Genomic DNA, 27,048 nt, shown 5'->3' on the forward strand with positions numbered 1-27,048 from the left:
AAGTTTTGAATTCAAAGAAAATTTACATGCGCCCACAGTCTGCAATGTGAACTAGGTCAAATGGTTGTTATCTTACAAAGCCAAACAGACATAATATAGACGCTTTGTGAACACAGTGAGTTGAATATTGCTGAGAAATATGCCGTCCTTGTAACATGAAGTTAACATTAATTATGTTGTCCTTGCAAGAGGAAGTTTCAATTAATGGCTGTTAACATATGTTGTCCTTGTACGAGGAAGTTTCAATTAATGGCCATTAACATATGTTGTCCTTGTATGAGAAAGTTAACATTAAAGGTCATTAACATATTATGCTGTCCTCGTAAAATGAAGTTAACACTAAAGGTCGTTCACATATTATGCTGTCCACGTGACATGAAGTTAACATTAAAGGTCGTTAACATATGTTGTCCGTGTCAGAGATTGTTAGAATTAAGGGTTAATCAATACAATGAATAGTAATTGTGTCTTTTGTACAGAATGGCTTATTTCAGCAACATAATGTATATTACACATAACAGACACTTAAAGAATACAATACAAATTAATAACGAAGCCTGAATGATTGAACAATGGTTAAGGGGCATTCGACAGATGATTATTGACAAATACCCAAGTTTCATGTCCATATTTCACATTGTCTCTATCAGCATGATATATTATACAAAATGCCTTGATTATCAATTAAGACCAACGCCAATTAAGCCTGATTCATTTATGATTGTAGGGGGTGAAAGAGTACCTTGTAGACACAATGGTGCTGACACTTCAGATATTTATCACCGAATAATATATCCACAATCTCATGCAATATGTTAGTGGAAATATGCAAGTACCAATGATGTTGCAGTAATTGTTGTAAATGAAGTCATTTATGGCTTATATTGGCGGGTGGTCTGGGCAGAGTCTGCATTTCCCATAAACTGCAGCCTCAATTGGGCAATTTGGGTTTGACAGTGTCATATCACTTAAATCTGAAAATTTCTCATGATCTTTTGAAATGCATATAATCTAATATTCTAGTTCTATAGTTCTTTAAAATGACAGCAAAAGCTTTTGTTTTTATATATAGAACCCCTGTTCATGAGAATCAGGTCATGAACATAGCTCCTGGGGAGGAATTATTCATGAGCAATGACAAACTACAGGGCCAATATTAAGGAAATGTACATGAACTGCCCATGCTTTAAAATTATGTACAAGGATTTTATACCACTCGATGCTTTTTTTGGATATTTTATCAGTCTCGAAATCATTTGACATGTTTTCTGATGGCATTTAATTGAATGCTGCTAAATGTTCTATTGAAAACTATCAACCTTACCAAAGAATAATTACACTGATGGTGCCAAATGTCACTTCAAAAGCAGATTTTTCAAGTTATACATCAGATATGATAGCATTTTAATTTATCAATCATACATCAATTAACATTCCAAAATGACATCCAATAATTACCATGAAATATAGCCCCATACATAAAAGATAAATATAATTTGTTGAATGAATGTTGGAAATTGTTGGAATACCTTCAAAGTCACTGTGGAGTGGCTGCCAATTATATTTTTGATACTGTTATAATGCTTAAATACCAACTTGATACAAATGCCAGAGATGGTTTGCCAATATCAATTTCAACAATAAATGTTTTAACTTATGGCAGAAATTTGGAGCATTTGACTCTTTGTAAAAAATGTGACCAGTCTACAAAACAAAATCCCCCTCCACCCCCTCGGACAAAATTCCAATGCCAATTTTAACAAATCCTGACAAAATCCTCCCTCATATTATATTCTTCTTCATCTTCAAAGGTTATTTACTATACATATTTTATAAGTTGTATAGTATTTTATATTACAACATTTTACCCTGTTTCTATTCAGAAATAACATACGATAGTTATAAAGCATGGGGATATTTCATCCACCTTTGCAAAATTTAGCGGGGGAATTTGTCTGGTCAGATTTGTTCAGGGTGACTTCGCAAAAAGTGGTAGGCTGAATTTGTTTGAGGGGATTTTTCCAACATTCAACATAAATATTTAATATTTTCTCCATGTACTGTTAAAATTGTTTTCAGCTGTCGAGGGGCACAACTTATGTTATGGTTGAGCTAAAGTCTGAGTTATGGAACTTGTAACACAGATGTGAACAATAATTCTGAACATGTGTTCTAGGGTAATCTTTTTCATGAAGTTTCATGGTCTTTTTTGTTGTTGTTTTTCTCCACCCCACCAGACCCTCTCCCTGCACCATTTTCGACATAAAACAATATACTATAAATTGAAATCTTTCCATTTTAAATTGTTGTGCATTCATTTCCATGATAACCATCATGATTATTTATCATTCTAAATATATCATATAAATTCTGTTCCATACTAATAGCTAGTAGTCCAAGTGTCATTAGTAACTATGGTAACATAAAACCCCAGGCCAGGTGGGTTTTGGGGGTGTTCAGTTCGGTAACCATAAACTCTGCTTTGTTTGTCTACTCTTCTGTAGTAATATAATCTGTCAGGGATTTGTTAAAAGTTTGTTTTTTCACTAACAGCAATACAATAGTCAGGTTTTGTTACATGCGTTCAGGTACTGTTGTTCAAACTTGAGCTTTAGGGAATTTATACAGATTAGCTTGTGATTTCTTTAAACTTCCTAATTAAAGTAAAACTCTTTGATATTAGATAAATCATTTATGATTTATGGGATTTTTTTACTAAAAAAGTGACTTAATGATTTTCATTTTTTTCAATATCACAACAAATCATGCGAAGGCCTCATTCACACTGCTATTACGGGCACATCATTTCTTTAGAATTTATTAAACAATTAAAGTGTTAACTTTGAAATACCATAAATGACTGGTTAAAAGACACGCTTTTTCCGTCAGATGTCAATGTAAAAAATGCCTGCGTCTTACAAACAGTAACAAGCTTTTAACATTTTTTCTATGCGTCCTAAAACCCAAAACATACATTAAAAGTTTTTTCTCAAGTTTTGGATGTTTTGCCTGCATCTTATCAACCAGTCATTTACCGTATGCGATTACTTCTTTACTGAAATTGTTCATTATTTAATTAATGTTTAATAACAATATTCGTGTTTTTTTTAAATTTCACATCATTGAAACATTTCGAAATCATTTTATTTGTGTTCTATAGTGTAATTAATCGTTTTTTTGCATCCTAATTTCATTGACAATATACAAGGCACCACATCGCTGGATTTCACAACAAAATTCATCTCACTATTTTCACAACATACAAATATTCCAAGGAGATCAAACAATATTAAATTCTACGCCCTATCCCACTTACCAAAGGGGCTAAAACACTGAACAACAAAGATATGAAACACCACAACAATAATACATACCTTGCGTATAAGCGCTAGATCCATATTTTCCACGAAATTCTGCTACCTCCGACGAGTTGTTCGCTCCCATTTTGGTTTCGTAACTTCTTCTGACGATGTTGAGGGCGCTATAAATGGATCCGATTTCGTGAGATTATGTTCATAATGTTTTGGCGGTCAACGCTCACATGCACTGGAAAAATGTCAGCATGCTCTAAAACCAAGCGTAATGCACCGGGAGGATGGGTCACAATATATATGTAGGAACGAGCAATCCTTGGATTTCACAGAATGACTTGAAGACAATGACTTTGTTCTTAGTACTGTCAGACCTGTGACAGGTTAATAATCCAGCAATAAACTACTCTATTGACTGTAAATCTTGTCTCAAGAGAATTTCAAACACTTATGTCTGAGTTTTCGGCAATAAACTAAAACTTTTGGATAGTATTATACAATCCTGCCTAACCTGATGTAACTTGATGTCACGAGAGGGTATTTACCACACGTTTTATCAACACTTTTATATCAATAAATGACATAAAATAACTGACCACTCATCAATCCAATCTGTCCATATAATGTCTGAATGACCACCTTCGTTAATTCTTACTACATCACTGTGAGCTAGACAAGTTTCTGAGCAAACAACTGTCCGCTTATATTTGATTTCTTATTGGTCAGAAACTAGTCACTTTTTCATTTACGTCCATATGACATAAAACAGTTACACAAGAGAAATAATTGAATTGTATTGTCCATATAATGATTTTGTCAAAATATTTACTAAACACAAATGTCCTTTTAACTTGAGGCTAAAAAATGCACAACTAGAAACATCAGATAGTGTCCAGTTGTCTAACTATTATGGCTAAAATGCCCAGAGGCTATTATGGTCCATTTACACACTTATGTTGGAAGAGTAGAAAAATATATCCATACAATCTGGCCTTCCCCGTCCAGCTGGTGTTTGTGTTTGTTATCTTCTGAAAACCTCGACCCTCCTTATTTATCAGAATGTCTATCAACTGAGTCCCCTATCTTTTGAGATCAGCTCATTTCTGTGTGCATGTCAGTTCATAACATTCATGCAAAAATTCATCAAGAGCTTGTAAATGATCTAGCTATCTATGAAAGTGTCACCAGAATATATCCGCTAGATTTACACACTGTATTTACTGGTCCAATTATTATCCAATTAATTCTTGTAATTTACTGTTGTCTGACTTTCCGAATTCTTTATGGCACAGATAAGTTCAATCAAATTTACATCAGCCGACAATTAGTCACCAAATTAATAAGTAATAAACCTTAAACACTTGCTTTGGCCAATTCTTACAAGTACTTGGTCGGATAATTTACCACTTCAAAAAGTTGAATCACTTTCTATCTTAATAATTCGGTATTATACTGAAACCGATGACACTCAGAGTCACTTTTGTCCACTTTGGAAATTCTTAAATCACAAATTCACTTTAAAGTTCCAGCTTTCTATTAAACACTCCACTAACTGATAATATCTGCAAACGTTTGAAATGTGAATGTCTCTACAATCCGGAGTGTCGCCTTTACATTACAACTTCAGTCACATGACTTTCATGTTATGAGTAATGAAGAGTATTGTAAATACTGCTCAAGATGTTAAAATGCACTGTCACTGTTCTTCAAGAGCTAGAAATACAAGTAGCTAAAACATACAGAAATGTCCAATTTAGATTTGTCTGATCATTGAAATCAAATAATTATATAGTGTATCAACTTGTCTGTCCAGTATAATTATAGAATATTCCTTTCCAAGTTATTCACACCCAACAAGTACTTTGAAAACTTCTTTGTCAAGTGTCATAATTTTAATGGCAGAGACAGCTATTTCAATCTACTCTAATCTCAATTAATGTTCAATACTAAGCACATGTCTACAGTGTTCAATACAAACTACTTTTACAATCTGACTGTTTACCACAATGTTAACAACTTGACCCAATAGTTGACCTCATGCAGCTTTCTGATTGGCTAATTGTGTGGAATGGGACAGCCCATCTCATGCATATTCATTCTGGTTAAAATTTACAATGAGATTTTTTTGATTTCCAGGCTGATCATTAATTTGACATTGATAAATTAAAATAGTATTCATAAACTATAATTGCATAAGATGACATTTTTAATGCCGCTGCAGTGATTTATTTATTAATTTTGTTAAAATATTACCCCTTCATTAAATTTGTAGAACCTTTCAGTATTTATGTCCATTTATATGGGAGTTTCCTGAATATTTTTTTGAATACATAAATAGTTAATAACAAGATCAAAGGATGGCTAAAATTTATTAGATTTAATTTGGAGAAGATGTCAAATCCAATTTGGAAGGGTTAATATACCAGCAGTCTCCAAAAGTCTTAATGTTTTGCACTTAATGGTTCCTCATTTACAGCGTCTAGACCATCCTGATTACACCTCTTCAAAAGAAAATAATTTAATTGACAATAAAAAAGAATAAACAATTCTTGAATTGATTTCATTAGGATCAGTATTTTCCAATCAGGTGTCAGGTTAACAAATGCAATGTTTAGTACAAAGCTCCAATAAAGATTTGAAATAAGGCCTTTGCGAGACAAACTTCCCATTTAAATTGATAATAGTTTAATTATATCAACAAATGAAAGTGCAAGATGACACAACAATGTTTAAAAATCGACCAAACTTCCTGTAATGAAACATCATACCATTGTTGGTTTCTAACCAATCTGCATGCAAACTATTTCCTTCAATTAACATTAGCATAAATTAGTTTTGATCAATTAACTATGCATTAATCTGTATCATGTGTTCACAGACAATCTTTACAGACAGATAATTAGCATTAATTGCCATCAACACTTGCTGCATTTCCTGATTACTATCTAAAGCAGGGTTGGTTGCCATGGTTTAATGCCCCTTTCCTGTTGTTAGGGATCTACAATCCCCTTGCAGACATGAAAATCAAAGCTAATAACTTTACATTAAACAATAGAAATATCAGAAAATACAGAATCTGAGCTGCTATAAAATGACAACAAAACTTTCAACTATATCTATCCAAGTTTATGGTGAACACCTGGGTGGTACTGACTGCTCAAGAGTACATACTTATCAAAATGGACCAGTATATATCTGCAAATCTTATGTAACAAGATGCAACTTATCAAGCTTAATTTGATAAACAATCTGAGTGATACCTGAGAGATGGGCTGATGGAAGATCCTAGCAACAAGCTTTTGGTCAAACAATCTATATAAAATGATCTCATCTAGAAGTTTTTCTAAGTCTGAAATCGATACTTCTCAAGAGTTTTCATAGTAATGACTTTAACAAATGTACATATACATAATGTAATCCCACTGTTCAAGAGATCCCAAGCTAATGTTGGCACTGCTTATGTATACTGAAGTGTCACAGAAGCATATAGAATTAACAAATGGTGCTAGACAGGCATAACTTGATATATTTTTAAAACCATCATCCACTTAGCTATATGTGGCATTGGTTATGAAAGCAGGAATGACACAGCAGGTGTCATGTCATTTGTTTGTTGATTTACATGTCTGGCTGTGAGAAATGGGGATTGGAACTATAAGGACCACTTGATAGCAGACTTTTAAAGAATACATGTGATTTGATAAGTTTATTGACAGGGTACTGAATATTTCCAGGCATTTCTTTGATAGATGCTTATTAACAGACATGCTACTATGAATTGAATTTCCCTATGACTTATCATCATGGTAGATAAAATATCCCTGTTGTCCTGTAAAAAGTTGCACTTTGATTTCTTACAATGTGCATGATAATCATAGAACAACATGTCAAGCTAAACCTTTTTTACTGTGACATTCATAAAATAATAGCTCTCTGACATTGAAATATATGATAACACAGTTCAGTGATGTGTGGATATCATGTAATTTTATCATTAATATTCATGACAACCCCTTTTTCCCTTGTTAGGTCATGACCACTAAATTAGCACTAATTGTTTTTGACATGCAAGTATGCAGGTACTGTGATGTTTTACAGCTAAGTGTTATGTCATATAAAGACATTGGACATTTGACCCGTCCAGAATAAAGGTCAGCCTAATATGGTTACTGTTATAATTTGTGTATAAAAATGATCGTCTAGTATGCAGTACATTTTTTGTACATTTCTGAGTTTATGTTTTGCAAAAATACATGACAAGTCAGTAATTTCAGCCATATAATTGCTTTCAAGAATGTCAAAATCCCAAAACATTAGGCTTAACTGTCTGCATAAAATAATGCCAGAATTTTTTTAAGTTATAACACTTTCTGAAAGTATAGGGGAACTCCTGTTGATTATGGCTGTTTTAGAAAGCATTTACATTAATTGCAATTAGTTTATTGTATACATTGAATTGTGACATTGGCAGACATCTACTTATGAAAACATATTTATAATAGAAAGATCTTTTTAAAAAATGCTAGTGACAATTTTCCCAGACTTGGCAGTAATTGTATGAGAATGCAAATAATTTTATACTTTAAATGGAAGCATCAATGTACTTAAAAATATTTGCAAACATTGTTGTTGTTGGCACGTATGAAGTAAACATTCTAAAGACTTTTTGTCCTATAAATTCTGATGATAACACTATGTTAGACACCATTGTAATACAGTCAAACATTTTTTTATAATTTTGAAAACAAATATGAATAAAAGAAACTTTTGAATATGGATCAATAATCAAAAAAAAATATTAAAAATAAATAAATAAAGTTATCATTGTTTTGTTGACATAAACATTTCTGAGCCACTGAACTTGGTTTGTGTATCATCAAGACTTCCATTGTTTCCACTATTGTAAAACAAACATCATAAAATACTTGGGTCATGATCTTCATGAATGAAAAAGACTCATCCTTCAGTTATTTTGTTATCAATAAACTGGATTGACTTGGTCTAAAAGCAGTGATTTGAAGGAGCGCATTTGTTTTACAAGTCAACAAAACTAGAAAAGGGATAATTCCCAAACAATGGGGTGCATTCTCTGAAAAGCTCACTCAAATTAATTTTGGTCATAATATTTTGATGAGTTATCAGTTGTGACAAACCTATCATTCTCCAGGTCTTTTTGGGATGAGGGGATCAGTCAACAGGTCACAATGTGGTCAAATATTTCTTACAGTTAAGTGCACATGATAAATACAAGCTCAAAGATCAATCCTTTTCATTGTTTATTAATAAAAGGTGAAAGAAAACCCCAGAGCACCATGTTTAAAAGGCTGGATGCTAACACTTAATTCTCTGATACTCAAGGGGCATAACTTGACAATAATCTGAGTCAGAGTTACGGGTTATTGTCTGATATTTTCTTAAAAAGATTTATACAGCACTTACAAATCAGCCATAAGAACTCTGCAATGAATGACAGATCTTATAAAATGCACTTTCAGCACCATTAAACTCCTTTCAAGAGGCGAAAATCCTCCTCAAGTGCCTAAAAATAAGTCTAGACCACATAATATACGGGGTTTTACAAGTACGATTACACTTTTATTCTGATCTCAATCTCCTTAAGAGTCCTTATATACATACACTGCGGAATTAGTTCATAAGATTGCTGGATAAAATGGAAAGTATTCCAAATATTTACTCACTTTTTAATTTATTACTTAGTAGGCAAATATTTTTTTGAGCAATGAAATATAAAAGATAATAATTATAGATATAAAAATTACCACCATAACATTGTTATAGCCAGTTATATATCTATTATGGCTTCTTGCTAACGAAAATATTACCGGCTGGCTGAAATTTGTCATTAAATATTGTCATAGAATGATTTTGCTTTTTACGAATTTCTAATGTTACAATACATTTTGAGACCCGTGCTGAGCAAAGTAAACACAGCCTGGTAGGATAAATATCGAGGTTCATCATGGCTCATAATATTAGATATTATTTTCTTGGTTTGATCAAGGAAATAATTTTCGAATGTTGCAAAGTGATGTTACAAAGGTCAATTGTTTAGGAAGACCTCCTTTCCATTTCAAGGCCAAGACTGGACAGAGTTCCAATGTTTACCCCAAGCTTAACATAGTACTAAACGCAAACAAAGCTTTCACACTGAAGTTCAACATTCATGAGATTAATTCGAAAATAATTGTTTAATATAGTCAAACTTTCCCGACCTTGTTTGCTTTTGTATTATACAAATTCTCTGGAAACTAGGTTGACCAAATATTATGACATACAGAACGAAAAGCTAGCTGAAAAGCGAGCCGCTAATGTTCATAATTTACCATTCGCTATCTATATGTTTTTGAATTTCAGTTCCTGTTTGTTAAATACTTTGGTAAAATGCCACTTCAAAACAGGTACATGTTTTGATTTACTGTGATCTGTGTATGCTTTATGGTTTCTTTATGTTATAGGTTATAACTTGTGCAGAAGAAAATTCAAAAGGGTTTTGTTTGCAAAATTGGAAATAAGCATGTTCTAAAAACCTGCATGGAATGCAAAGTATTGTGCACTGGCACTGAAGCCTCATAATAAGTTCCTTGAAATTGGTCAAATGTAAATCAGATTGTTTAAAACTTACACAAAGGCTTTAAAGTATGTTTTTATTTACACTGGTTATTGCACAGGCGCATGTTTGTCTCGCTTTAAGAGTCTTACTGTATAAGTATCAAGGATTTTTTTTTGCTTTAAATGGTGTGCCTTCATATCAAAAGAATTACTCCAGGTATATATATCTGCATATATAAACTGATCTGCATGTTTGTCGATTTTCTCAACTTGGAGATATTTCACAGGTTTGGAAGCCTCTCAGACCAGTGTGCTATCTCTCCAATCCTGTTTGCACTGATATGGCCGTGTAGCCTTATGTAAGAGACCACTTGTTTACAGCATTGGCTAGCCAGTATGTTGATAAAAACAGCACAACAAATAACAACAGATATATCCAATATTGTATAGCTAGAATATGACATTGACCAAGGCAAGGTTTTCATCGCTAGATCAACATTTTAACGAATACAAATGGGCAAAGTGAGTGCAGGGAACGACCCTTTCTTAATCATTAAAATTAACATTTTAATTCAGGTCATCTTACTGACTAAGAATACAACCTCATTGGCTGATGATGCATTGTCAATGCAAAATCTGACACAGGGATTGTGTATCGGATGTCAGTGGCAGTGGGGAGACTATGAAAGTTGAAATTCTTAATTATTAATCCTATATATTGTACTTAATGATTGCCTAAATGCAATTTCATTGGCTGTAAATGTAGGTTGTATTCTAAAGGAAAAAAATACACAAGTTTCGGTATGTCGGGGAAGAGAGGGTTATTTTAAGATTTATTTCAAAGTTGCCACTTTTTAAAGGAAGTGTCCTGTGATTGGCGAGCATTGGCATATTTATTTGTTTCCTTATATGAAATTAGTCATTAACTTTTGATAAGCAAGATATGAATATTTGAAAAAGTGCAATATTTTGATAAAATATGATAAGTTGTATTAATATTATATAAAGTAAGCAAACATTGTTTATCAAAAGGATTAATCATGTCTAGTGATAAACAAAAGTTGTATAAGAGAATATACAGTATCATAGCTGGCATAAATCTAGGTCTGCTAGGTGCAAGTATTTCTACACTTATTTTTAGTAATAGTAAGAAGATATTGTGTAAGATCCTAATGATTAGAAGGGCGAAGTGAGCAAAGCAATTAATTTAAGCTACTATTCTGAGTCATTATGTTTTTTTTATACAATATGTTTTAACTGGCTTACTTCATGTTTTCACCAGGCGGAAAAAAACAAATAATGACATGTCTTTATATTGCATTTTTATTATTACGTGCAGTATTTTTCTGTAATTATCATATTGACGGCCAATAGGTGATTTCACATTGGCAGGAAATGTAGTTTATAATCTCAGACACAGACAATATACTGCTTTAATGCATGACTTGATGATAGTCAATATTTTGTTATTTAGTATATATTTAAATAAAAATGACTAATAAAATAATTAAAGTTCAATTGCCTGATAAAAAACCCACTTGAGTGGTGTAGTGGTATTGTATTGATGTCAGCCGCTAACAAGTAAAATTGAGGGTTTAACCAGAAAGGGAACTCTATTATGTCATTACTCAAAATGTATATTGATAATGGTTTTGACACTTGATCAGGAATCAGAATCAAGCATGTTCTTTGAGAAATCAGCTTTAAAAAACCTTGTCAAAATACAACTTCCTTACCATTGAGATCATTTGGAAAGAAAAAAGGAGACACATCAAAAATTTGCCAACAATAAGATAATGACCTTGAACAATTAAGACACCTCATTAAGTAAATTAATTAGCAGTACACTTGCATGTTAACATGTAATATTTTATGGTACATTATAGAGCAAATGCATGATGTGACAAAATACATTAGGGTTGGAAATGTAACCTTGCTGGCCTTTCTTACAAATTGTTATTCTTTATGTGTTCAGGTGTCATTTTAATGTTCTTTGAATGTTGATTGAAAATTGCAAGGTCAGTTTGCAATTTTTGAGCCCTTTAAATCAGAGTTTGCTTTTTTGTTTTCTTTCAGGACCATTTGTCGAAAAAAGGTAAACAATGATGCTTTATTCAAGTTCCCAAGGAGTGAGGACAATGTCATGTTTCACCAATCACTGATAAAGTACTGGGGACCCTCCTAGAAGATCCATCCAGATATATTTTTATTATTCAATGTTGAATTGCATTACTTATGTTATTCTTGGACTTCTAGACAATATTTAAGCATATCAACATTTGATGAAGGACTCCAGCTATAAGTATCTTAGTTTTAACACTCCTAATAAACTGCCACACTTTTGTCATACCAAAAAAAGTGCATTTTACAAGAACATGAGTGAGTCCCTTTAAAGTGAGCATTCCAGCTATTTCTGGCATTGGATATAAAAACAGGAATGGCACAGCAGGTGTCATGTCATTTGTTTATTGATTTACATGTCTGGCTGTGAGAAATGGGGATGGGAACTATTAGCACCACTTGATAGCAGACTTTTATAGAACACATGTGGTGTGTTAAGTTTTTATTGACAAGGTGCTGAATATTTCCTGACATTTGTTTGATAAATGGTAATTAACAGACATGCTACTGTGAATGGTATTTCCCCAAATGGCTTATCATCTTGGAAATGTCAAACAAACTGTATATTAATTATGGCCTTATGCTGTCTTTATAAATCAGATAGTGACAAAAGCAATCCTGTAGCATCATTAATCTTAAACCTTTTTCCAATATTGCATCATATACATTCATCATTTAGTCAGTGTATGTCCACCCACAACCCTTGTGTCCAGTTCACCCCCAATAGCCCCAAACTTAGATTATTATCTGCAGTAATCACCCATTTTTCCTTCTTTCTTTTCTTAATAAAACTTAACTTGTCACCATGACGGACATTTAGGTAATACCTATCACTGGGATCAAACATAACTTGATAAAAGTGACATCCCATTATGAAGATTTATTGCAGTATTGTCATCTGTGTTTGACTAATTACATTCTAATGATTTTATCTACAACTTATTACAGATCTTAATGTTTACTGGATGTAAAATTTTCATTTGAATTGCTAGAAACTTTAGAATTCTTCAAACCAGTTTATATATAGTAAGTAGATGAAAGGAAATAACTTGGTAAATAATCTATTTAGAGTTCTGAATATGATAATAACAATGACAAAGTTTCATTTAAATATCTTGACTATCATGCCTTGTGACTATGTGGACAACTATTTCTCAGCCTATTTAAGATCAAATGTTAATATATTGTTAAAAAGTTCAATAACTTTAATCCAGGAGCTCAATTAATCCTAGGATTGGAATTGCCTTAAGTTACAGCCAAATTAACTTATTGGGGAACAAAAGTTCTATCCGCTGACACTCATCCAGTGGTCACCATTCACCATGGCAACACTTTCATTTTTATTTTGCAAAAGTTTTTAGCTAATAATCTTCATAGAAATAATCTTATTTCTTAATTCTTCTCCTTGCATGGTAATATATATTTTCACTACAGAGCATAGACCTTAGGCCCATGTCAGAATCCTTCAATTTAATTAAAACTGCCTGACTGACATGTTTATGATACCTGAGCAGAATCTGCCTCGTGTATGTGACGTGCGTATGTTTTAGAAGGCCAGCGACTTCTATCTAATGTTCTGTGACATCTGTACAAACCAGGAGCCCACTTAACAAAGACACAGTTCAAAACCTACTTACAAAATTTCTGAACCTGGAAATTGAATCTGGGTGGAGACATGAAATATTTTACCATTTATGTCATTTGTGTCACGCAAAATTTCATGGACAGTCTTCTGATACGGGAAGTGAATGTGGCTGTTTTAGCAACCCAGTTTTTTAAGTCAAAACAAGCTCATTTATAAAACAATTAGAAGATAACTGGCATCCTGTTTATGAAAAAGTGAAGATTAGTTTCGAGTGTGTTGAAATGCATCTATAAGGATACAGAAATTAAGTCCTTTACATATTTTGTGATTGCATTGATCAAAACTGCAGGTTAATTGCAACTATGGTCCTTTAACTATTTGTTTGATGTACATGTTGCCAATATTCCTAGTGGCTGATACAGTTTTAATAGCTTTTTTATTTACATTTGTTGCACTATGAAGGAAAATCTGATTTTCAATAAATAACTAATATGAGGCTCAGAAGTCCTCGCCAAATTGTGTTCAATTCCAAAGCTTGTTGTTAATCAGCACAGCTTGTCTATGGCCATTCTGTATGCAGTATTGTGGGGCTTTTGTTTAACACTGAATACAGCTAAAAATTGAAGGTTTATTTGGTACCCAAGGGGAAGGGGGGCTTCACCCCCCCCCCCCCCCCCCCCCCATAATTTGGACTTGACCTTGCAACCAGAACTGTGGAAAAGGGATGACATTTTCTGCCGATTTAAATTTCACACAATTACATCAGTAGTTTACTGAAACCACTTTAGTTTCACATTTTAACAAATGGCGGAATAAATTCACACAAAATGCCGGTTATCATTTTTCTTATACACATAAACACCGAAACGAAATCTCATCTTTTTCCAAATTTAAAGAAAAACACAGACAATGTCATTCATCTTGGTATGCCACCTATTTTTTTTAAAGAATTCACTGTTTTTCACTTTTGTTAATTTTCATCTTAAATTTCAAATTAATTTTATGTGTCAAAGACTACTAAAGATTTGACAGACATATGATAAAATGCATGGTGCACTTTATGAATAGCGGTTTTGGGTTTTTCTCAACACCCAGCTGTGCCGATACTGTTGTCATTCTGGGCCCCAGGTTTACTGTTCACTGAATTAATACCCCTTGACTTAGCAAACAAACTTGAAAAACAACTGACAAGTATGAACGAATAAAATAAAATTGAAAGGAATACTATCACTATATGTTTTGATACACCTAGGTCTTTTGGCCATGAATATTTTGAACTATATATGGGTTGAAATGGGAGGGGCAGGATAGGGGACAGGTGGTTGTCAGACAGGGGGTGTTCATTCTAAACTAGTTATTTGCTTTATATTAAGAATATCAGAGAAAAACTTTCACAAGAAGATTTAGCCCCGCCCACCCACAAAATTGTCCTTAATAAGCCCCCACCCCCCTCCACACACAGACACTTTAAATCATCCAAAATGAACTTCCACTTGTTATATGGTATATCAGTATACACCATTTCAGACTAAATTTTTGCCCAAATTCCTGGTGGAGTTTGCAGGATCCATTTCAAATAAGGACCTTATATTCTCAAGTTGCACCCCCTCTCTTGGAAAAGTCTGGACCTGCCATTGATATTCAATGTAAGGCAAACATAAATATGACTGGGAGAGTGCTAAATTTTCTGTAAAAGGTAACACATATTTATAAAGGCATTATATCCCTAAGGGGGTGAAGTAAACAAACACCACCGGTTGTTCATTCAAATCTAAATGCTATCACATACTGCAGAGGGCACAATGATTGTCCAACTATTAATTATGTAAATATTTTCATTTTTCAAAGTTCTTCTACCTTTTGAGAGTGAAATATCAAGAGTTGCAGCAAATGCTCAGTGAAATCGGCTAAAGAAAAAGCTATATAACTTGATGGTATAAGAGGTTCACCTAATTCTAGCACATATTTTGGACACCAGCACAATAAATCTTGACGGGCAGGTTTAGTAATGTTGGTGTCATGATAAAAAGCAAAAACAAACTCGTAAACAAATTAACATCATTTGTATCATTACTTACAAGGCATTCACAGGACTTATATACAGTGTGTTAAGGCTATAGGCAAGGTCAAAAACTAAAAAAACAAACTCGTAAACTAATTACCATCATTTGTATCATTACTTACAAAGCATACGCAGGACCACTCCAGCATTTTAAGGTTTTAAGTAAGGTCAAGCTGAGCCTCATAATGATTTTGTTATTCTTCATAACAGCCAAAATATTTTCAGCCAAATTTGAAATCTAACCTTAAATGAGGTCACTATTAACCTCATTAAGCATTTTAAAATTCATATAAGCCGAAATCAAACATGTTAAAGTCCCGTCCGGCTGACACAAGATTATACCAGACAATCAAAACCGTGTCACCTACACAATGTCAACTTCATTTAAATTGGAAACCCTGCGGTCAACAATGATCCCTTGTCTACAAGTTACATCAGGGCATTGAGACACAAGACGGCAATTTCCTTTCATTTCGGTCCGGAGTAAACAATTGGCTTGACCAGATCTAACAATGCTTCTCAGCTTGGGACATTGTCCACTGTCATCCACTTCTGGCAGGAGATGTGTGGTCAGTTTGTTTGCTGTCCAGTCCAGAGGTAACGGTCAATCTGTTTGCTGTCCAGTCCAGGGTTAACAATGCTGACCACTCAAACCGATCCTCTAATGCCCACTTCAACTCTCAATTAAGGCAGTATTGTTAGGGATATAGATTTCATTTCAAGTCTGGCAGACATTTTGACAGAGAGATGAGCCAGCAGTTTTTTTGTCAGTATGTAATTATCAGGAATCTTAAGTTGAATTGCATTTACTCTCTGCCGTTTGCATATTTTGGGGGGAGTTATTAGTGAAATATTAATTTCAAGTCCAGCAGAGAAACGTCAGCACATTTTCAGTGTTACTGTCCGCAATATTTCATGCCAGCAGGGGCGTACATATCTGAAACATTTTAAATCATTATGCCCACATACATGAGTGAGCCTGTCTACATGTTTAGATTTTTGATTCCTTTGTATCATTGATTACATGTTATATGGGGTTCAAGTGGGAGGGGTATCCCCTGATGTTGGATTATTTTTTTAGAAATACAGTTACTTTAACCAAGTAAATGCTGCACATAATATAGACAACACTCATAGCCTTGATTTTTATCTTTGATTTCGAAATTTAGGCATTTTAAGATTTTGGGGAACCAAAATTGATTTGTACACCCGGGCGTAAAGAACAGGGCATACAGGAGTACTTGTAAGAATGTTGGTTAGTACTTGTTCACTTGTTTGTTCAATGTTTATGAAGATAATGCATTTCACCCCCAGCAGCTTCTGTTATTTATGTGTACAGCTGAGTGACAATATTTACCTTGACCATTAGAGTGACCATTCATTGACCACTCTCTGACCACAATTGTAAACAGTTCGAGGGGGTCGCTGCCAGGATCCAATTAATACAAGCACTTCCTCTATCAATTACATCAAATATTTGTTTTTCCGATCATAATAATATAGATCATTAAGGGACAATATTATGAATGTTTTGTCCAATAGTTCTGACCCGAAACTGGTACCATTAACATGTAGGCATTATTGTTAGAAAGAACAAATGTAACATGCCCTTGCCAAGGACATAATAATTTACCACAATATCTTCAGTTTATATTGGCAATACAAAGTTCAAACCTTAAAAATACTGGCACCACAGCATGTTTGGACAGTTTTAATTATTCGTAAGAGAAAGTCAAATAAAACATTTGAACGAAGGACACTTTAATTATTCAACTTAATTTTTCATTCACAAAAGTGGCCACTAAATCCCATGGTTGACATTATAAAGGTCATTAATACGACCTTTTGATTGCTATATTACTCTCAACTTTACTTAAAACCGTTTCGATTAGTTTCACTTGTAAACGAAGAGACTTTCAATTATCCGAGACCAGGTATTGTACTGTTAAATCTACTTTCAATTTGCCCATAAACATTTAAGGTAATGACAAGGTAAAAGAGCGGGTGAGATAACGAGTAAAAGGTTTCTGTCACTTTAGACTCTTTCTCATGTCAAATTGCTATGAAACTTTGAAGACAATTTAGAATAATAGCCCACATAATGTGGACCGTGGACTAATGTGACATAATTAAGGTTAGGTTTCGAAATTTGTAACTAAATTTCACAAAGCCACCTCTTCTAAACAAAATGCGAACACATAATTTTAGAAAAAAAGTTTTGTGTCCTGCTTTCAAAACAATTGTTGGCAAAGTACTGAATAGCACAACTTGGACAAAATTGCTTTGCCCTTCCTAAATTACAGAATTGATGAGCGGTCTTCATCCAAATCCTTTGACAAAGTTTTGGCTTGATTGTATCAGATCACAACTTTAGATCACCTTGAACATTGCAGTATTTCAAAATCAGTTATTATATAACAAAAACAATAAATGTAAACAATAAAGTGGCAGTTATGATTAGTTTAACCATTTACCTATTGTTACATAATTATTTTCAAAAATGTACTCCAGCTGTGTTTCATTTCAAGGTCTCTGGGTGTTCAGTTCAATACTGAAACTCATATTGGCTGACTGGTCGATATTAAGGGAGTTATGGCATATATTGTCGTCAATTGTCTATACAGGGCTCATACATTGACTGACATTAAACATTCAAGGAGATTTCAGGGACCTTTATTTGAATTTCCAACCAATTTCAATCTTAAATAACAAACTTATAATGAAAATAACACATATAACAAATATGTTTTATTATAAGACTATAATGAATTGCATATTAAAAAAATAAAAGTTACTAACAAAGTGTCCTATAAAAAGAACAGTTTTTGTAAAGATGGACCTTTCATACTACATACATTTCATTTGGAGCAGAATGGTGATATTTAAGGACTTTTCGAGCAATTATTTTCCAGGCTAAATAAAAATCTGCTTAGGTTTTAAGGAGTTGTTCATGACTTTTCATCAAGTTGCCTACAATTCAAGTACTTTTTCTGTGCAATCCCTGCAATCAGACCTAGCTGACATCGGGGATGTTAGGAAGGAGCTTTTAGTTTCAAAAACGGCCCATTACCTCTGATTGAGGAAATATTATATTCCCAGTCTGTAATTATCCAAGAATATCAGCTTTTAACAGAACTGTTCTGTTCTGTCTGATTAAGGAAATATTATGTTCCCAGAATGGAATTATCAGAGACTATCAGCATGTGCCCATTTCAAGGGGTTGGAAGCCAACAAATTCTGATTACAATCAGGACAAAACAAAGAACATCTTGGTCAGCTCTTTCATAAAAAATATAATCAATAAAATCCAGATACTTTTGGAACTTGTGACAGCCATGGCAACAAAAAAGCACATGGCATCTTCAATACAAAAATGGAGATGAGAAATGCCACATGACCATTATGATCTCCAAATGAAGACGGTGTCTAAACTGTCAGCCATAATGAACATATTCTGGACAATTTCAGAAATAATGTGGCACTAATAAAAAATGATGAAAATTGTGGCCTAAACAGAAGTAATTTGCTAAAATGATATTTCATCTAGTGAAGACCATAGTTATTATGTATAACAATGATTTTTCTGACAAAGTATTTCTAATAAATGGCTTTGACTATTGTAAATTACAATTACTTCTATTAAATTATATAACATATGGTATATTTCTTCTGCAATACATTTATTTTATAGTACTTTTTTGTTTCAATACATTACAAGAACTCCTCAAACTGTGACAAATTGCACTATAATCAGTACATGTATAAATAACGAACCATTATCAGCCACATTTGCAAAGGTCTAGACACAATTTAATGGCTTATTAGCACTGGACCAAACCAGAAATTATAGGCATCACTAAATCAAAGTGGAGGGCCTAAGTGCACACAAATGACCCCTATTTTCACAAAATGATCCCTCTGACATTAAAGAAACCCTACATTGTTGGCCATCCCCAGAAAGGGGCCACTAGACCATGTGATTAACGCCCTGTGCCAGTCAATGCATTTTAATAATAGGTCCTTGATGGCTAAGGGGCCAAATAGCAAAATTGATTCATGGAGGGACACACTTGTGCCAGATTTCAAGATAGAGAACATGAACAAAGAAATATAGAGAGGCTGAATGAATATTAAATCATGAAGGAATAGACTTCTTTGTCATCCCTTTACATAACAAAACTAGAGAAAAACAAAACTGTCAGGCCAAATTTCAACTTATCATAAAGTCAAACGAATGTTCGAAGCATTAAGAAAAGTAAATTTATGTTACCCAAAATTTATTAATAATATATGTAAGATTTTCATGACTGTTCATAATCAAGTACTCAACTGGGTTGAGCTGATGTAAATTTATTCATTTTGATGCCTCAGAAAATCAAATAAGATGGCAATATTAACTATCTTTTACCTCGATAAAGATCAGATAGTGGCCATAAAGCTATGAGGCATGAAAATACTCAAACATGCGATCATAAAACATCCTCAAAAAACTTTTATAGCTTGTTCAGTACTAACAGTTTTTCCTCGTAACATTTTGAGATCACTTGTTGCAACAATGTTTCGACAAAGCCATGTTTAGCTATTCAAATTATATTTAATTAATTAACCTTTACTTAAAACCCTTGTCAAAATTTTGGGACATTTTGATATGCAAAACTGTCCAACATGAATTGTGTTACTGTGCATCAATGTTAACAACATTCATTGTCATGTTAAGCTGTCAAAACTTGAACCCAGACCTATTACATGCAAATGAAGATCTTCCATAATACAATACCAGTATATTCATACAATCTATGAGCTCTATACAACTCTTGGCTACCAACTTGCTGTCAAAACTTTGTTTCAAAACTGTCAGAACCCAGACCTATTACATGAAATGAGAAAGTTCCTTATTCATACATTTTCTGATCTAGATAATTCTTTGCTTTTAACTAATTGGCATTTGCATTTAGGTCTTGGTATGCTAACTGGTCCAACCTGCTTGCGTCCAACCTGCCGCTAAGTCAAACCTGCGTCCAAATACCAAATACATCATGGTCATGTCTTTGAATACAAATTACTTTAACATCAAAACGGAGAAGAGAACAGAAGTTTATTTCGACTTATGCAACAAAGCATCTCAACAAACTATTATTTACAAGTAAATAAAATATTTATGTATCATCTTACTCTTCTGGTGTCATAAGTTGAGGCCAATGGGCATATAAACTAATGAAAGAAAGCAACCACCCACCATTCTCTAAAATAAATTACTGGGGATGCTGTGAAGGGGGAGGGAATTATCAAAGATTGTCTATAACTATCATCTTGTCATAAATAATTTTAGTATTGACACATTCAAAACTATCATTAATAATTTAGCTGACTGAGATAAACAATTATACAATACTGAGAACCAATAACAATATAATTTTTATTATGACATGTTTAGAAACTGTCAAAGTAGTATTAAACAGATTAAAGTAAATAATTATATCTTTTGATCAAAGCTAATCAGTGGAAAACGTATTTCCCATTCTTTAACACCAAAACTGAAAAGATAGCTTTACTTTTTAAGTTTATTGACATCTAGCGGTATTATAAGGCCCTTTTTATTTTTACAAAACATTACAGCATCTATTGTAAGTGGACACTTAGATTAGCCAAATTGGCAAAGATTACTTAATTCTTTTTATGGATTAACATGAAGTGTCCTTAAGAAAAGTCCAAAGCTGAAGGATTACTCCCGTTCCACAAAGGAAGAGCCGCACTTTGAACGGTTAAAACTAAGATTAGCTTTGGATTATAATGTTTGACAATGACTATTCAAATTATGTAATACTCTTAAAGAAGGAATCAACTCGTCAATAATGAAAACATCAAAGAAACCTTCAACAAAACCAACAGTTTTGAAAGTAAAAACTCCTGTAAAGCAAAAACTCAAATGAAACATGGATCTTTAGATATTGCCTCTTTATCGCCGATAATCATTCCCATAAAGTACCGGATCACGGGTTGTACAATAAAGACCTTGTTTTGATTTAAGGGGTAAATTGAAATTATCTAGATGTCAGATTTTTGATTTCTTGCTGCATATTTCAAAGCATTTGTAATATTTAAATTCAAAGTTCCATGTTACATTTGCAAGCAATGTGCGGTGTGTGAAACTGAAACGCTATCATGGTGAAGCTAGGAAGCATAGATATACAAATATACGAGGGTTAGACAGCACTATTTCTTTCCTATGTTACTTGACCAAGTGAATTCACAAACAACAATCTCATCTTTTACTTTTTAAAAGCATGAGACTTGTTCTTGTGATCCAGCTATGATCAAGGCTATATTTTAGGCCACAGTTTTACAATCATCAGCCTAACGTAAAGAACAGATAACTCTGTTAAATTACATGGATGCGTTTCTTAATAACATCATGATCCATTCGCAGCCTAATGGCCTTAACAGCCTTCTTCTTTTTTACATTGCTCTGCTCAATTAATGGACCATAATTATGAAAACCTGATCAATGATTGTAAAACCTTGGCCATCATGTAACCATAGAAACAGTGCCTTACCCCGCGGGACGGGATACAGCGATGAGTAGGAGGAGCCCACGGATGAATCAAGCGTGAATGACAGGTCGTCTAGGCAGCAGAGAATAAAGGGAGGTAATTTGTACACTCTAAGGGAAGTAATTCTTGTCTAACTAATTAAAGGAATTCTCACAAAACTAAGGCAATTTTACAAACTATTGAAGGAAGTTTTTGAAAGCTAATATTCTGTGTACTAGGGAAGTGGATAAATCTATTATTCACAACAGAAATAGGAATCATTTACAACAACATTACAATATCTACAACATTAATAATCAATGAAGTTACAATAAATAGAGATAATTATCTTAAGATATTAAACAATTTTATATATTTTAAGCCTACAGTATTTCTTTTTTTTACTTTATAATGAACTTTAATGAAGATGAAGGTTATTTATGCAAATGATATTAACTGTATTAGTTTAAAATTCAAATTTTTACAACCAAGGGGGACTACTCACCATCTACAAGGACGTGGCATGACGTAGTTGCCTCCCCTGCAGAGTTGCTGGCCCTACAGGAATATTTGCCCTCGTCCTCCGGGAAAATGTCCATGAACTGGAGGCAACACTTATTACCGATGTTTGTGATCTGGAAGTCCTGGTGAACAAAGAATAACAACATACAATTACATGAAAGACCATTTTGTTCAAGAGATATCGTGATATTTACCCATTGTTCTACCATTCAGAATGCTAGATTGTTCATTCAAAATAAGCATGTGTATGGATCATGCTTGTATCATTCAAGTGTTTTATCAGCATATTATGAAAAAACCCACATCACTTGGTATATGTATATTTTTATTTGCAATGCATAACCATATTTTATAATAGGATTATCTATCTGTCCAAAACCTTTGACCTCGTTACCCTGGATCAAAGACCTTAATCATAATTACTGTGCCTATTATCAAGATATGAGCTGGGAAGAGTATTTAACAACCTATCTATTTACCTGTGAGTCGAGTATTTCCACCGTGCCCTTAAACCAGGACACCTGGGGGCGTGGGTTTCCTGTGACCTCACACTCGAGGGTAACCTGGTCCCCGTCGCGTACGTGCTGTTCTGTCAGGGGGCGCGTAAACACGGGGGCACCAGCACCATTGTTGGTAGGTTCTGAGAGCAGACAGCATGATATAATTATAAATAACATTATCCATGTCAGTTACAATTAAAGGAACATGAAAAATGAATAAGCGAATTGTGGTGTTCTTCATCTGGATTCCATGAGAAAAGTTATCAATGATACAAAATACAAGAAGTGTTTGATGGGTATAATAAGACAATAAATATTACTCTGATATCAGACACCCAAAACACATATGTCTATCTTACAAACAAATACACACAAAAAATTACTAATTACATGTATGTATGTCATATGGAGTTTCTGCCACCAGTACCTACCAGTTACAGTGAGTTTTCCGGTGGTTGTCAGGGAAGCCCCAGTCTCCATGGTAACCATACAGGTGTAGACACCTGCATTGCCAGGGGCAACTGTTGCTATCTCCACTTCCTGGATACTGTCAGAATGCTCATGAATCTTAGTGTTTTCATCAGCAGAGAGCTGTGAAAAAAACAACTCATGATATTAGTATAGAACTTTTGCAATACAGTCATGTACTATTTTAGATGATTTGCAAAATATAATTATTTGAGTTGCACCATAACCGATACAACTGAAATGCGCTAAAATTGAAGAAGAAGAAAAAACATACATGAAACTTGTACATGAAGGAAAAAGTGAACTTTAACCGTTTCCTAAAAGTCTTTTGATATTGTCTTGATCTACATGTTGTCCTTTTAAAGCTCTATTAGCAATGTTTATACCTTAATAAGATGAACTTATTTCTTTTTGAGGTTCATTAAAGACTGAATATATTCAATTTTCACCTGTTCCCAACATAATTCCTCAATATCCTCTGTTATATCTAATTCACTTAACATTGAAGCCATTTTAAATATAAATTTTGAGTCTTTTTACTTTAATTTTTACAGCAACATCCACTTACACAAGGTACCTACACTATAAACATTGGAGGGATGTGACCACATGTAAGTTTAGAGAATTACCATGTTTTAGCAGATGTTTAACAAAATTTCAAATAACTTCAAAACTGTCTTAACTATTTTAATCATATCACTGATATAAGACTGCCTTGTACGTGACAAACAATTTCAGAGATTTCCCTTGGGAAATAAATGTTGTACATAATTGATCATCAAATTAAACAAGACAATATTGGTTGACCAGCAATTTAAATGACCAGAATGTGAAATTTAAACAGAGGTGTATCATTATACGTAATAATCACGGGGTGAAAGCAGTAAGGTTTTAAAATGATATTAAATAAACATGCAGATAGAACCTTTTCCCTTTTATCCCACACATTGTCTGATTGAGTTGAGATCGAAATTGTTTAAACTGACTTTTGATGTTTATCTAGAAATGACGGTTTTATTTATTTAAATATTTCATTGAATTTGTTTGCATGTTTTTACACATAAGAAACAAATATGAATTTAAGTTAAAAGGCAAACAACAAGATTGTGGCAATAATTATCCAACAATTATTCAAATGATAAAACTACTCAGACTTTTTAAAATAATAAAACAAACTTTAAAATCTTGGTCATTCCTTAGTTGTTTATAACTTGAGAAATACATCAGCCAATGAAATGGGACTTAATGTGTATTGCCATTGTAAGATATGTACCAAGTTTCATGACAGTGATGTATATTGTCATTGATTATGATGTGTACCAAGTTTCATGACCGGGGAACTGAGTCGACACTAGAATGGCCATTCTCTTTGACAATACCATAATCATTGTTCTAGCAAATACAGACAAGTATTCTAAAAAAACAACAACTACATTTGGTACTATACCCACCTTCTGTCCATCCTTGGACCACTGGGCAGACTTGACCTGTCCTGAGGGTCTGCAGGTCAGCCGCATAGTGTCACCTGGTTTTACTTCTGTTTCTGGTTTTAGTTCTATGTCAAATTTGGGGGTCTCAGACTCCGTCCCTAATATTGAAAAAGAAAAATCATGTTTATCTTTTATTTTTTAATAGTCTGACTTTTAATAAAACGTCAAGCCTTGGAATATGTGTAAAACACTACATCTCTGAATATGACACTGACCAAAGCACAGCAAGTTGATGATGAATGTAGACATATATTAAATAGATATGAAAATCTATGAAACTACTATATATTAATTAAAATCAAGGTCCAAAACAAACCTTTAAGGGTTAGAGCGGCTTGGCTGGACTTCATGCCAGCATCAGATGAGGCAGTACAGATGTAGTTGCCGGTGTCAGACTGGTTCACATTGCGGATAACCAGTCTGTATTGGCTGCCATCAGAGCTTAGACTGGTACGGTCACCCGACGTTACGGGACGACCATTCTTCAACCTGAAGGAACAGAAGTGTAGGAAATCTGGATCCCTTTGTGAGTAAACAACACCACTGAACAAATATACTATCTACATTACACATATATTGTGATTCATATGTCATAAAGCATATGACCAATAATTGGATATAAATTTATCTTTATGTCATCAGCTGAGAAATTGAAACTCAACAAAACAACATACAATCTTCTGTTATACTTTGTATGTATAAAATCAATATGTTTCCAATTTTTATATGTGTCTGGTCATTGTCAGAGCTGATTGTAACAAGTGACCACCTGAAATTGCAAAGTCCTCAAAACCTATTTTACCAAATGTGTGGCAATCCTTAAACAAGACCCAACACCTTAAACAAGACCCAACACCTTAAACAAGACCCAACACCTTAAACAAGACCCAACACCTTAAACAAGACCCAACACCTTAAACAAGACCCAACACCTTAAACAAGACCCAACACCTTAAAAAAGACCCAACACCTTAAACAAGACCCAACACCTTAAACAAGACCCAACACCTTAAAAAAGACCCAACACCTTAAAAAAGACCCAACACCTTAAACAAGACCCAACACCTTAAACAAGACCCAACACCTTAAAAAGACCCAACACCTTAAACAAGACCCAACACCTTAAACAAGACCCAACACCTTAAACAAGACCCAACACCTTAAACAAGACCCAACACCTTAAACAAGACCCAACACCTTAAACAAGACCCAACACCTTAAATTATAAAGTTCATTTCCAAGGCCCCCTACATGTGCCATTATCACTTCCTAAAATACCAAATAGCATCTGTATTTTGTTAATAAACCTAAATAAAAAACATCAGACACTAACCATATGACTTCTGGTGTTGGAGTTCCAGTAATTTCACACGAGAATTCTGCTGTCCCTCCGACCTCTACTTCCACGTCAGCTGGTCGAGTCGCAAACTCTGGGGCTGCCATTCTTGGTTCCCGTGGCAAGCGGCCAGCAGCTTGGGTAGGTGGCAAATCCTCGGCCCCCATTCGCTTGTATCTGCCCTCGAAGCCTCGGCTGGCAAACTCTCGCTGCATGTGGCGGATGTTGGAGCTCTTGTACTGGATAAGTTCGACACCGCCCTCTATGATACAGTCCATCTGTACGTTGAAGCCTTCCATGACATCGATGGAGGGTGGTAGGGGCTTCATGAAGAACGGAGCTAAAATACAAATTATTGTAATGATTTGTTTATTTCAATATTCGTGCCATGCCAGTGCTTTTAATTAATCAAAACTTTTAGTCAACTACTGCCAAAGAAAAATAATAATTGTTGAATGAAACAGTTACATTTTAAGGTTTATTTATTATCCATAGTTTCTTACATAAGTAAGGTTTTTCTAAATTATATAGCAGAATCTATTACAAGTAAAAA

The 27,048-nt window shown here is 33.8% G+C and overlaps 1 protein-coding gene across 2 annotated transcripts in view; it reads right to left on the reverse strand.

Annotated features, from left to right (window-relative positions):
* The window catches only part of LOC128240368 (titin-like), a 332,344-nt gene that overhangs the window by 53,685 nt on the left and 251,611 nt on the right, over positions 1-27,048 (reverse strand). For both annotated transcript variants that reach the window (XM_052956995.1, XM_052956996.1), the window contains 7 exons: positions 26,493-26,835; positions 25,476-25,648; positions 25,121-25,257; positions 23,633-23,792; positions 23,181-23,341; positions 22,685-22,823; positions 22,204-22,272 (listed from right to left, as the gene is read on the reverse strand). In XM_052956995.1, the coding sequence (XP_052812955.1) occupies positions 22,204-22,272; positions 22,685-22,823; positions 23,181-23,341; positions 23,633-23,792; positions 25,121-25,257; positions 25,476-25,648; positions 26,493-26,835 (1,182 nt within the window). The remainder of the gene's footprint in view (positions 1-22,203; positions 22,273-22,684; positions 22,824-23,180; positions 23,342-23,632; positions 23,793-25,120; positions 25,258-25,475; positions 25,649-26,492; positions 26,836-27,048) is intronic.

This window comes from Mya arenaria, chromosome 7, assembly GCF_026914265.1.
Source record: "Mya arenaria isolate MELC-2E11 chromosome 7, ASM2691426v1".
NCBI lineage: Eukaryota > Metazoa > Mollusca > Bivalvia > Myida > Myidae > Mya > Mya arenaria.